This window comes from Otolemur garnettii, unplaced genomic scaffold, assembly GCF_000181295.1.
Source record: "Otolemur garnettii isolate 467f Iridium unplaced genomic scaffold, OtoGar3 scaffold00017, whole genome shotgun sequence".
Lineage (NCBI taxonomy): Eukaryota > Metazoa > Chordata > Mammalia > Primates > Galagidae > Otolemur > Otolemur garnettii.
The window spans coordinates 13,756,228-13,769,861 of NW_003852412.1; the positions used below are offsets into that span (position 1 = coordinate 13,756,228).

Genomic DNA, 13,634 nt, shown 5'->3' on the forward strand with positions numbered 1-13,634 from the left:
TTTTTTTTTTTTTTTAAGACAAGATGTTGTTCTCTGGTTCTGTCTCTCAGGCTGGAGTACAGTGATATGATCATAGCTCATAGCAACCTCAAACTCCTGGGCTCAAGTGATCTTCCTGCCTTGGCCTCCTGGGTAGCTGGGATTACACGCATGTTCTGCCACAACCAGCTAATTTAAATATTTTTTTGTAGAGATGAAGTCTCGCTAGGTTACCCGTACTGGTCTCAAACTTACAGGCTCAAGTGATGTAGGTGTGATCCACTGTGCCTGACCTGTCCCTTCTGTGTACAGTTGCCCCTTGGTATCTATGGGGGATTGGTTCTAAGACTCCAACCCCCATCCTTGTGATACCAAAATACATACTCAGTCCCTTACATAAAATAGTGTAGTATTTACACATATCCTATATACAGCTAAATGTTATGTAAATAGTTGTTCTACTATATTGTTTAGGGAATGATGACAAGAAAAAAAAATCTATATATGTTCAGTATAGACACAACTACTCTCCCTTAAATATTTTCCATCCTTGGTTGGATGAATCCACAGATTCAGAACCCACAGATACAGAAGGCCAACTGTGTTTGCATATGTTGTTACTCAAAGTTATGGTAGTTTTAAAAATGTGCAATCTGTACTGCAGTTACAAATTTTGTATTGATTTAAAGTAGGATCTTTGCAAATAAATCATGTAGTTGTTAGTGTTCCTAAGAAATTTTCAGTTAAATAAAAGGAATACAGAATGGCTACAGTTCTGATTAGTGAGATTCCGAGAACTGTGACTGAATTTTTTGGTCCTACATGGGCATGGTCGTTTGGTGCTTACTAATGAAAAATCCTAGCTGGTGTTAAGAGGACAAATATTTCTAATGTTAAACCTGGTTCAGTGAATCCTGGAAGGGCAGACTCTGCTGTTTGCGCTTCTTAGGCCCCCACTAGCCAATGCTTCTGTATTGGATGATCTATATAGTTTGCTGCCGGCACACTTTATGCATACATACAAGGTAGCGTAACTGGTGAATAACACCCAACCTACATTCATCATATTTAACAACTCTGTGAATAGGATGTGCTATAAGTAAAAATGGTCACTGTTGGGCAGCACCTGTGGCTCAAAGGAGTAGGGTGCTGGCCCCATATACCGAGGTGGTGGGTTCAAACCTGGCCCCAGCCAACAAAAAAAAAAGTTCACTGTTCTAGCCATAAAACCGTTCTCATGAAATAAAGATCTTTATGTATTGTAAAGATGTCTTGACTTGCACATACTCATTAGGACTGGTGCCCTTCTCTTCAGGGAGCATTCATTGTAAGTACCTGCCTCCTGCTAGATACTTTGCTAGATGACAGGGCTATAACATTGGGCAGGGGAGATGGTGGGACCAAGATGAGCAATAAACTTACAAAGCCTATTGGGGAAAGAGGTACAAAACATTTGACTACAGAATGATGTGGGAACCTAGAAGAGGGGTACTGAGTTTTACCTGGGGATTTGAGAGAAAGATGGTGATCTCTTATGATGGGTAGCCTGGTGAATCAAGGTGGGAAGACCCTTTCAGGCAGGTGGTATTATGTGAGTAAAGACGCAGTGGAGTGACTTGATACAATGTTGGGAGCTCCTGATTTTTAAAGAAACCAGACAGGTAAAATGTAACCTGTTAGACAAATGTAACCTGTTAGACAACATTCATCTTTGTAAAGAGTGTTTCTTGGGCTTTAGTCCTTGAGCAATGGGAAGTCATGGAGGGTTTTTTAAATTAATTTTTTATTGATTGATTTTTTTCGGGGGGGGGGAGGACAGAGTCTCACTCTGTGCCCTGGGTGGAGTGCCATGGTGTCATGCTAGCTCACAGCAACCTCAAAGTCCTGGGTTCTAGGGATCCTCTTGCATCCTTTTGCCTGAGCCTCCTGAGTAGCTGGGACTACAGGCATGTGCTACCATGCTGGGCTAGTTTGTCTATTTTTAGTAAAGATGGGGTCTCACTTTTTACTCAGGAGGGTCTTCAACTCCTGAGCTCAGGTGAGCCACCTGCCTTGGCCTCCAGAGTGCTAGGATTACTATAGATGTGAGCCACCTCACTGGGCCCAATGAGGGGTTTTAAGCACCGGCTTGATATGATCCAGGGAAAAACATCAGGCTTTTAGGCCGGGTTCAGACAAAACTTAGCCTTTGGCTAATGTGTTAAAAACTATTATTCCTTCTTAAGGTTTAAAGTAAGTGGCGACAGAAGTTTCCCAGCTGAATTGTCAGCAGCCGGTTGTGGAAGAGAACACAGTTTATTGATTTGCAACTGTCAAAGGCGTCTGCTGAAGTGGTTCAAAACCGGCCTTTGAACAGGGCAGACCTAGCTTTGTTTCCCCTTGGGTGTTCAGCAAGGGGGCCTTCGGCAAGCTTTGGGAGCTCTTCGGAGCCTCAGTTTCTCATCTGAGAAACAGGCACTGCAGTAAAACCTCCGGCAGGGCCCCCGCAGAACCGAGGTGCTGAAGGTGAGCTCCGCGGAGGGCCTCATGACTAGTCAGTGCTCTGCTCAGGACGCAGTTTTTCTGTAGTTGGGGTAAAGGGCTCATCCAGCAGCTAAGCTCCAACCCGAGACCTGCCACGCTCGCTCTGGAGGGCCCGCCGGGCCGGGCTGCCGCCCCTTGCAGAGATCTCCCGAACCGTCCACGGGGATCAGCCAAAGGGGCGGGAGAGGGCTCGGGGGACTTGGCAGCCGCTGGGGGAAGACGAGAAGCTGAGCCGGCCCCAGAGGCTCGCTGGCGAAACTTTGACGCCTTCTATTTAAAGTCGCAGCGTCCGCCTGCCCCGCAGGGCAGGGCAGGGCCGGGCCGGGCAGTCAGAGGGACAACACCGGGCGCGGGCGGCGGGCGGCTCCGGCCCGGAGAGGCGCGATGGCGAGCAGCGACAGCAGCCACGCCGCGGAGAGCTTCCCCGGCTCCGACGGGGACGAGGAGGCGACTCTGGGGCTGGAGACCGAGGAGGAGTCGGAGGGCGAGGAGGACGAGGCGGCGGAGACGGAGGACGAGCCGGACGCCAGGTAGCGCGGGCCTCGCGCCGCCGGCGGTCGCCGCTGATGGGGCTGGGAGTGCGGCCGGCAGGTGCTCCGCGGGCGCCACACGCCCTCCCTGCTTTGCTTCAACTTTTCAGTCTCTAGGCTTCATTTCTCCCGAGCCAAGCACTTTCCCTCTGGAGTGCCTTTTTAAAGAAGTTGAAGGTGAAGGTGCTCGCTGTCAGCCTGGAGTGACAGGCCCGCCTGCAGCAAAGTTCATCATCCCCGCCCCCAGCTCCGGGAGACTTGCTGCTCTTGTTTATTCCCGAGGATTAACTTAGGGTCCTGCCTCACTGCACAAATGTGCTGGAGTGCTTGCATCTGGCTCAAGGCACAGGAACGATCTTGAGAGCTGAGCCAGGGGAAAAGGGACTGGGGTGGGTGCACAGAGCTATCCTAGTACCTTCTAAAGAACGGCTGTCTCTAGGGGCCCTAACACGGGCTAGTTGCTATAATGGGGCTTCATTTAGGTACAAAGGCCTATACATTCTTTGGAGAAAAGCATGGGTTTCAATGACCCCTGCACATAGGATCCTGTTTCTTTTTTCATGGTTCCAAATACCACCATTTCAGTGAATATGGATGCAATTGAATGCTATGTAAAAAGATGGGTCTCCCACCCTTGGATCTCACCCTTTCTCCCTTCCTTTTAGAAGGCCCTAAAATGAGAAGAGTAGGGATCATCTTCTCTCTGGAAGAGTTGTCTGTAGCTTCCCTTGTTCTCTTGGAGAGTGGGCTTTTGCTTTTATCCTGGGCACATGTCAGTCAATTGTATCTCTTCCTAAATCTGTTCATATCATCAGTAGAAAGACTTTGAAGGGTCAGATGGATGTGTACTATTTCAGAATTCCCATCTTACCCAACCAAAGCCAGCAGAGCTGAGAGTAGCCCATGGAATGGCATTGATTAGGGTGGATGGCCAGTCACATAAGAAGTCCTGAATATCTGTCACATTTTTACCAAGTGAAGGCAGGCACAGTCTCTGCCTTCAAGGACTCTGGAAAGAAATACGGAGCATATGAGACTATATGCTTTAAATAAGTTAGAGGTGGAGGAGAGGACAGACTGTGGGGTTCTATGGAAAGTCAAAAGAGAGTGTAGAACTGGGACTGCCTTCAAGTAGCCGGCAGGAGAGAGCCGCAGAAAGGAAGAGCAGCAGAGAAGACATGTGGGAAATGAATGGAACAGGGAGCAGGGAACCTGTGATTCCTGGGCATTACTGAAGTCTCTTAATCCCAATTTCTGTAACCTTTCCCCTTACTGGTGTCTGCAACCCTCACAACCTTGCCTAAGAGAACCTGAAAACTCATTTACACTAAAATGTGAACAGCTAACAGTTCAAAGTACCACTTTGGGGTTGCGCTGTCCTTTGACAAAAGCTAAGACCTTCAGATAAAGATAGGATTTATCTGCAGTACATGTCAGCCTGCTCTGAGTGCAGACCGTGGACACTAGGGAAAGAGGGCAGAACATGAAGAGTGGAGGGAAAGTGGGGGGATAGGGTTGGGGTAATGGGGGCCTTGAGAAACGAATTTTTTTTTATTTTTGATTCAATGGCATGGATAACAAGGAGTCAGGAAAACTGAACTGGATTTAGAATGACAGACTGTTATTCTTAAAAAATTAGTCTGATGGGCAGATTGGAAAGTTGAGTTTCTGAGGGTTTGGATTGGGGAGGCTGTAGCAGAAAGAAAGGCACTGTCTAGGCTGTGGGCCATGGTGGGGCAGTGGGAAGGAGATGTTGGCTGGGGTTAGTTGCTGGGGTAGGTTAGAGGAGAGGGGCTTCTCAGAGAAATGGGAACCCTCACATCCCTCTTCCTGCAGAGTCGGCAGGCATCTAGCGGCTTTGTTGTGCATGAGTTTACAAGTGTCACCTGAAGTTCTATTTTTTATTTTTTTCTGAGCCTAGAGATGAGAACTTGGACTATTTTCTGATGGATGAAAGGTTGGAATGATGTGGCAGCCATCATTCTTTAACCCTTCTTCTTGGTTCTTCCTTCAAAGTTTTACAGCCTAAAGAGCACCTGCTCACCCTATACCAGTTATAAACAATTAAGTGCATGTTGTCTCATTTTAAAACCTCTCAGCAATGCTATGAGGTGATTGTCCAGTTACAGATGAGAAAATTGAGGCTTCATATCATTTTCTGAGGTTAAAGGAAAGTAAATGTTAGTAGAGGGACCACACCTATGGAGCATATTGCAAGTACAAGTTGGATCTATCAGGTGTAGAACACAAATGTCTTAATCCTGTAATTGGGTAAATGAGGTGAAGGCTATGTTGATTAGTAGGCTGTAAGCACTCCAATTTGTACAAATAATCAACGCATTGAATCCCATAATGGCATAAATGTATTCATGATCTATGTACAAATGACTTAATTAAAAAAAAAAGGCAAATAAATGTGAAAACCAACCAGTGAGCCTAGGTCTGTGTACACCAGTGCTTTCATTGGGCAGCAAAGCTCATCATATACACACAGCTATACTCGTGTCAGATCAGTGTAGCACCCTGCTGAAATATTCAGTGAAATGAATATGGGATATGGAATCAAGAGGCCTGGGTGCGAATCCTATTAGCCGTTCTCTCATGAGCAAATTCTGTCTTCTTTGAGCTCAATTTTTTTCTCATCTTAAAATAATGGTAATGATTCTGAATTCACAAGGTTGTCACAAGAATTGAATAAACTATGAACATGTGTAGGGCTGCTTGGCTCTTACTGGGTTCTCGGTAAGCGTTAGTTTCTTATATTCTTTCAGATGAATTATTATTGGCACCAAAAGTTTACCTTGTGTACATCATTCTTCAATGAGGGGAGAGTGATAGTCTCAGTTTTCAATATGAGTAATGATCCTATTCCACTTTGGCTTACCTCTATTCATTCAATCATTAAATATTCATGAAGGCTGGGGGCAGTGGCTCACACCTGTAATCCTAGCACTTTGGGAGACCAAAGTAGGTGGAGTGCCTGAGCTCAGGAGTTCAAGACCAGTCTGAGTAAGAACAAGACCCTGTCTCCACTAAAAATAGAAAAATTAGCTGGGCATAGTGGCGGGCACATGTAGTCCCAGCTGCAGGAGGCTTAGGTAAGGGAGTTCCTTGAGCCCAAGAGTTTGAGGTTGCTGTGAGCTATGATGACTCCAAGGCACTCTACCAAGGCTTCAGAGTGATACTGTCTCCAAGCAAACAAACAAAAAATGTTCATGGAGTGCCTACTAACTGCCACGGACCATGCATGCAAGGTGCTGGGGACACTAAAATTACTAAGAATCTATTACTGACGTCAAGTTGTTCACATGCTACGTGGAGAAAGAGAAAAACATGATTATGTTATTGGGTGTTAGAAGAGATTTAAGGAAGAAGAAGTCTGTATGAAATACCTTAAAGTAGGGAGAAAGTCCTGGCATCCGTACTGCCTGGAAGGGCTGGAAGAGGCTTCACCTCTGGAGCAGGGTTTTGAAGCATAATGAAGTACCCCAGAGGGCTTGTAGTTTGTGGATATCATAAAAGGTTTTTGTGTTGCTAAACTTCATACGAGGGCATGATCCATAAAACCCACAGGATTTTAGAGCTGGGAGAAGCTCTATTCCCAATCAAACCTTTAACAAATTCAGAAACCGTCAGGGCACATTTGTTCAAAGTCATACAAATGTTTAGCAGTTGAATTAAGAGTAGATCTCAGATGTCTGGACTCCAGTCAAGTGTTCATTAGTTAAGTCAGTCAGTAGATATTTATTGCACTCCTGCAACGTGCCAGCCATGTCCTAGGCACAAGGGAGGCAGCAGTGAAAAAAAGGAAAGTGTCTGCCCTCCTAAACCTGGCTTTCTAGTTTGGGGAGACAAAACAAATATACACAGGGTGCTAACTGCATATATAACAATTCTTGTATACGCATTTTAAGAAAGGAAAAAACTATTAAAATTTGTAATACTTAAGATATAATAATAATGTTTCTTACCTTGTATACTGTATCTAGTATCTCTTATAATTACAGAAGTCAAATGTGACTTGAGTATTACGATTTTAATATACTTTCATCCTTTCTTAAAATGCGTATTTTTTGGCACCTTCTGTATAACATTTTAGGCAGCAATAAATTATATGAGGACAAATACAGCAGACTCTACAGATAAGCTGTTTTGGACAGAGTGGTGAGAAGGCCCCTCTGATGAGGTGACATTTGAGCAGAGACTAATGTGTATTCCAGGGGAAGAGAAGAGCTTGTGCAAGTCAGGACTGTGTGGCCTGTTTGGGGAGTATGAGGTTAGGATGGTGGCGCAGAGTGAGCAAGTGGGAGAGCGTCGGGAGGGAAGTTCACCGAGATAGGTGGGTCACAGATCATGGCCTTCACAGGACTTTGAACTTTGTTCCGAGTAAAATAGGAAGCCGTGTCTACTATTCCTGTCAGAATTTGAAGATTAAAAACAAGAAAAATATGGTGATTGCAGTATTCTTTTAAATAAGAAGCACCTGCACATTCATATCTTCATTTAATATTTTCTAACACTTCCCATGCGCCAAACACTGTAAATAGAGCTTGTTACTTTTGTATTTTTCTGACTGTTGACCAAAAAAGCCCAGCTCTTCCAGCCTTTCCCACAGATCCCTTAGAAACTTTTCAGGGTTTTTATTTTGGATTGTTCTCTGTTGGTCGATTTTAATTGTTTAAGTTTAGAGGATTTTTGCCACAGCAGTACCCCAAACTTAAAAATCATCTTTAATTGCTGCTCTGCCAGGCCCTATTTAAAATAAGTCTGTCTAAGCTGACAGAACCAAAATTATTAGCGCTGTTCACACTTAACTAATAAGGAAACAAACCTTTTGGAAGGTGAAGGGAGTTTGGAACTGGTTTTTGTTATCAGTACGGAGCACTCTGTTTCCGTACATCTATTTATACCGTATCTCCCACTGATGTGCTTACCTAGGTGTTTTGACAAGTGTGTTATTTGAGCCAGTCCTCTTCTGAGGTCAGTGGAAAGAGCTGAGCATGGGAGGGGTGAATGCGCAGAATGCCAGAGGCTGAGGGTGGAGAGAGGATAAACAGGGACACTTGAAGCCAGAAACTGAAGAGCTATTTAAGTGTTGGCTGCGTGGATATTACATGCCCTTGCTAAGACTTTGACTCAACATGGAAGAATACAGCAAACCTACTAAAGCGTAGGATATGCTGACTGATAAAATGTTACCAAAAAAAGATCTTTTCTTTTCCTGCATATTCTGAGCACAGGTTTTGAAAGCCTTGACTGCATTCAGACATGATAATCAAATTCCCCTTTCCTATCAATAAAACTTAGAGAATCTCAGGTACGAGAAATTGGATGTGATTTGCATGTGAACATAATCTTTCATTTAGCCCAGCATTATCCAACAGAAATATAACATGAGCCACATATGTAGTTTAAAATTTTCTAGTAGCCACATTTTAGAAACAGGTGAAATTCATTTTAATTATTATTATTTATTTTTTTCTTTTTGCATCTTTTGGCCAGGGCTGGGTTTGAACCCGCCACCTCCGGCATATGGGGCTGGTGCCCTACTACCCGAGCCACAGGTGCTGCCCCATTTTAATTATTTTATTTAACCCATTCCAAAGTATCATTTTAACATGTAATCAGTATAAAAATTATTAATATATTGTATATTATTTTGTGTATACTCACAGCACATATCAGTTCACCCTGCCCAACCACGTGCTCCTTAGCCACGTGTGGCTAGTGGCTGCCATATTGGACAATGCAGGCCTGATAATACCTAGAAATCTGTTAGCTTCTAGGAAGATTCTCTTGGAATCTAGAGAACTGCTTTATATGCCAGGCCTGGTGCTAGAGAGCAGGGACATAAAGATAATTGGATGGCGGTGGTTTCTCTCTGGAGTTCACAGGCTGGCAAGGGGAGGCAGTTACTTCCAATATAATGTCATAAGCAGTACACTCAGGAACAAAGGAATAGGAAAAAGATTTTCTTCTTAAAATGGGATTTAAATTTTGTCGAGCAACACTGTAGCTGAGCAGAAAAGTATTCCAGGCACAATATGTGGTCAGATCGTCATTTAGTTCTTGGCTCCAGCTCTTATGCTCCTAATTGCTGCTCTGTCTAAGCTTTCTCTGATCATCCAGGATCAGGATTTTCCAAGGTTGAGAATATTTGTTGCTTGAATAAGTGAATGAATGAATGAGTGCATGAGTGAATGTCAAATCGTCCAGACTTCTTCAAGAAGCAAATTTAGTTGGGATGTTGAACCTGCTTGCTGAGGTAAAGATTTTAGTGATTATTGACCATTCACTTTCCAGAGATTGACAATGCCCAGTGACTCTGGAAGTACATAGCTTGGAGGGGACAGTGATAAGTACAGAGGATTATTCAATTAAGATGTCTGTGGTCATCATCCCCCCCTTCTATACTTGTCAGAATGTGCTCCGAGGCTGATCCTTGAGCCTGATCATAGAAGGAAAGATGAGGATAGGCTTTGATTTTTGTGCAGAGAAAAGTCCTGCATTAAGGCGACTGGAGTGGATTCAATTCCAAAATTTCCCATCCTATTCGGATATGTCCAAGATTGTGGGAAGATTAACTGATGCTGCTATTCAGACTACCAAGCTCCAACTGCTCAAAGCCTCTCAGGGAGCTATTACTATGTTCTCTTCACTTGAGTATGCTTCTCTTTACGAAAAAATCCACTTGTGAAAGAGAAATTTACATTCACGGTTGTATATCATGAATATATATAATTTTTATCAAATATAAAAAATTTTAAAAAGATATCTACATTTATGACAAATTTACTTATAATGGCTGCTGACTAGGGCACTTAAAATTACTGATTTGTAAACAAAATTAATTTCTCCCATGTAAATAAATGTATCTGCTATAAGCAAATAAGGTTGTTCATTCGATGTTATGGTGTCACCAGGCTACACTGCTGTGTGCCTGGCAATGTAATGTGGGTCAAGGTCTTAATCTTCAGAGGTTGGTCTCTGGGGAGGGAAGAAGGTAACAGGTAATCTCACAAGTAACTAGTTAAAGCAAACAAGTTGGTAAAATGAATTAGTCTTTGGAGCTGAGGTCGGGGTGGAGAGACCTGGAAGCCCCAGTTCCTCAAGCTTCCCTATTTGCTGTCCTTGGAATTTTCTCTCGGTTCTGGGGTCCCCCTTGTTAGTCCTTCCCCATCTCCCTACAGCAAATGGCTTCGCTGCTCTGCGGTGGGAACCTAGCAGGAGAGCTGCTAACAGCTCCACGGCACCTTAGACGTCCTCTCCTTGACTGTCCTATGCTTCTGCTGTGTAAACAGAGGCAAAGCAAAGAAAAAGAACCCAGTGCTTACTCAAGGAACATCCAGGTAGGAACCCGTGGCCGTGGGGCCACACGTTCAGTCTTCTGACTGAATCTAAATTTTACAAAACAAATTCTCTTGATAAGGGGATTTGTTCTGTGAAGTTTGGATTGGGTCAAGGGGCCACACTCTGGGGCCACATGTGGCCTCAAGGCCACAGGTTCTCCATCCACCCAGGGAGTTATTTTTACAATAGCTCTATAGTATATGCATTATCGTTTTTTGGGTTTTTTTCTTTTTTTTTTGAGACAGAGCCTCAAGTTGTCACTCTGGGTAGAGTGCAGTGGCATCACAGCTCACAGCAACCTCCAACTCCTGGGCTCAAGCGATTCTCCTGCCTCCATCTCCCAAGTAGCTGGGATTACAGGCACCTGCCACAACACCTGGCTATTTTTTGGTTGTAGTTGTCGTTTGGTGGCCCTGGGCTGGATTTGAACCCGCCAACTCAGGAGTATGTGGCTGGCGCCTTAGCTGCTTGAGCCACAGGCTCCAAGCCTAGGCATTGTTTTTATTTTCATTTTATGGAAGACAAAAATGGAGACTTAACTATATTGGGTGATTTATCTAATTTCAAACAGCTATTAAGTATGCTAGCTAGGATTCTAACCCCAGCCTAGTGGCACAGACAGTGCTAGAATACTCATGAGTTTTGTGCTTATCTCAAGATTATATAATATATATACAGATAAAATACACCTTTTTGGGGGGGGTGTCTCACTCTGTAGCCCAGGTTGGCGTGCAGTGGCACCATCAGAGTTCACTGCAGCCTCCAACTCCTGAGCTCAAGGGATCCTCCTGCCTCAACCTCCCACGTAGCGGGGTAGTCCAGGCATGCACTACCATGCCCAGTTTCACAGATCTGTTCTTTATTCACCAATCTATTTCTTTTGTCTTTGAGTATAATTTTACTACTTGAAAATAATAATTTCAATTTACTTCAAACTTTTAGAAAGCAAAAGCATAAAAGACCCAGAAAACCTACATAGTAGTTAATTTTGACCAGCACTTTAGCTATGTTAAATTAGATCTTGTGTTTAAAAATAGACATTAGGCAATCTAATGTGATTGCATTTTCATAAGGCCAAAGATAGTAACACCGAAATTACTTTCTTATATGCTGTATGGGGTCATGTGATAAACCTTCAGTAGGTATTTACCATAATAAGTATAAAATTACCAAAAATATATATAAAATTTAGATCCTGTGTTTAAGAGACAGAATTTTTATTAGTTTTACTACTTGGAAGTTTTTGCATCTAAGTGTTAGCAGCCACTGTTAACCTGAACGGCAATCTCCTGCAGGTCAGGCCCTTATAAGGCTGGAGGAGTCTATTTCCAAGGCCTACTGTCATAGATAAGGTGGGAAATTAGACTCCATGGTGCTGGTCAAGGACCCAGGGTACTCTGTGCACCCAGTGAAGCATTAACTGGCTGTAAATTTAGTCTAACTAAAAATACTTTGAAGATCTAGCCACCTTGAAAGGAAGAGATACTTTGACTTTGTACCTTATAAGGAGAGGGATCTGTCTAATGTATGCTATGCTAATTAATAATACTGCTGATGTATGTTTTTGCTTAATAAAAGTAACAAAAAGAAACAGGAGAACAGAATGAGTCTTTGAGGAGATATCCTCGCTGTTCTCCAGAATTGCCGGCTTTTCTGTAAATCAAAGCAAAACTGTTGATGTCCCATCCCTGTCTCTGTTGATTGGCTTGGGTGACAAGAGAATGGTCTCCTTGGTCTGGCAACATAAGAGTTCTGTGTGTGTGTTTTTTTCCTTTTTTCCAAGAGGGCGTGAGGAGAGTTTTGAGATCTCACATAGGGCTTCAATAAACATCCTTTCAATCCAGCACCATTTTGGGCATAAAGCAGGTTTATACTGCATTTTTTTTAAAGCCCCACCTGATAGAATTGAAGAAACCTGGATTATCTTGCTGGCTCTGCCACTTACTGGCTTTGTAATGTGGGGCAAGGTATTTCCCACGGCTTTCAACGCTGCTGGGATCTGGCCCCTACACACCTCGCTCAGCTCATCTCCTGTGCCCTGAGTGCTCTCTGTGCTCTCGGCAGCAGGCTGAGCCTGTTTTTGCATCTGGGTCTTTGAGCTTGCTGTCTGCTCTCCCTGTCTGTCTCTCCCCCAAATCCACCATTCAGGTTTCAGAGCAAATGTCACTTCCATAAGGAGGCCTTCCTCAGCCACCCTGCCTACTCGGCTGAGTTCCTGCCTTTCACTGTCACAATATTTAAGACTCCACACTACACTCCAGTACACTGAAGTTGTACTTTTTGGTTTATTGCCACCATTGAGTGTAAACTCCATGAGGGGAGGGACCTGGCTGTTCTCTTCCCTCTTGGCATTACCAAGGGCTAGAATAGTATCTGGTACACAGTAAGAGCTTAAGAAATGGTTGTTGGACCTCATAACCTTGCCCTAGTGGAGGAGGAACTACATTCATTCATTTGTTAATGGCACTCATTATCTACCAACTGCCAGCCACGTGTAATCCTCTAGACCTAAGACCCCTAGATAAAAGAGCCCAAGATGAGAGTCCTGAGTGAGTTCTTCAGTTCTTTCCCCCTTCCTGAAGCTTTGGTGCTTTTTACTTCTTCTGTATTCCTTTCTAACTTCTAATAAAAGTCCTATCTTGCCACTGGAAAAAAAAAGAAAGAAAGAAATGGTTATTGGCTGGGCACAGTGGCTCGTACCTGTAATCCTAGCACTCTGAGAGGCTGAGGCAGGGGGATGCCTAAGTTCATGAGTTCGAGACCAGCCTGAGCCAGAGCCAGACCCTGTCTCTAAAAATAGCCGGGCATTGTGGCAGGCTGCTATACTCCCAGCTACGTGGGAGGCTGAGGCAAGAGGATTGTTTAAGCCTAAGAGTTTGAGGTTGCTGTGAACTATGACGCCAGTGCACTCTACCGAGGGTGACAAGTGAGACTCTGTCTCAAAAAAAAAAAAAAAGAAAGAAAGAAAAAAAAAAGAAAAGAAAAGATGTTGTCTGAGAAATACAAACTAAAACAAACACCACTATACACCCACTAGAATAGCAAAATTTTAAAAATAATGAGTATATGGAACACTACGAACTCAGACGTTGTTGGTAGAAATTAGAACTTAAGGCTCGGCGCCTGTGGCTCAAGCGGCTAAGGCGCCAGCCACATACACCTAAGGTGGCGAGTTCAAATCCCCAGCCCGGACCCGCCAAACAACAATGATGGCTGCAACCAAAAAATAGCCAGGCGTTGTGGCGGGCGCCT

General features: G+C 43.9%; 1 protein-coding gene across 1 annotated transcript in view; it reads left to right on the forward strand.

Annotated features, from left to right (window-relative positions):
* The first annotated feature begins 2,886 nt into the window (after positions 1 to 2,886).
* Positions 2,887 to 13,634, forward strand: part of CMYA5 (cardiomyopathy associated 5) — a 105,413-nt gene continuing 94,665 nt past the window's right edge. The window contains exon 1 of the mRNA XM_003785945.2: positions 2,887 to 3,032. Coding sequence (XP_003785993.1) covers positions 2,887 to 3,032 — 146 coding nt within the window. The remainder of the gene's footprint in view (positions 3,033 to 13,634) is intronic.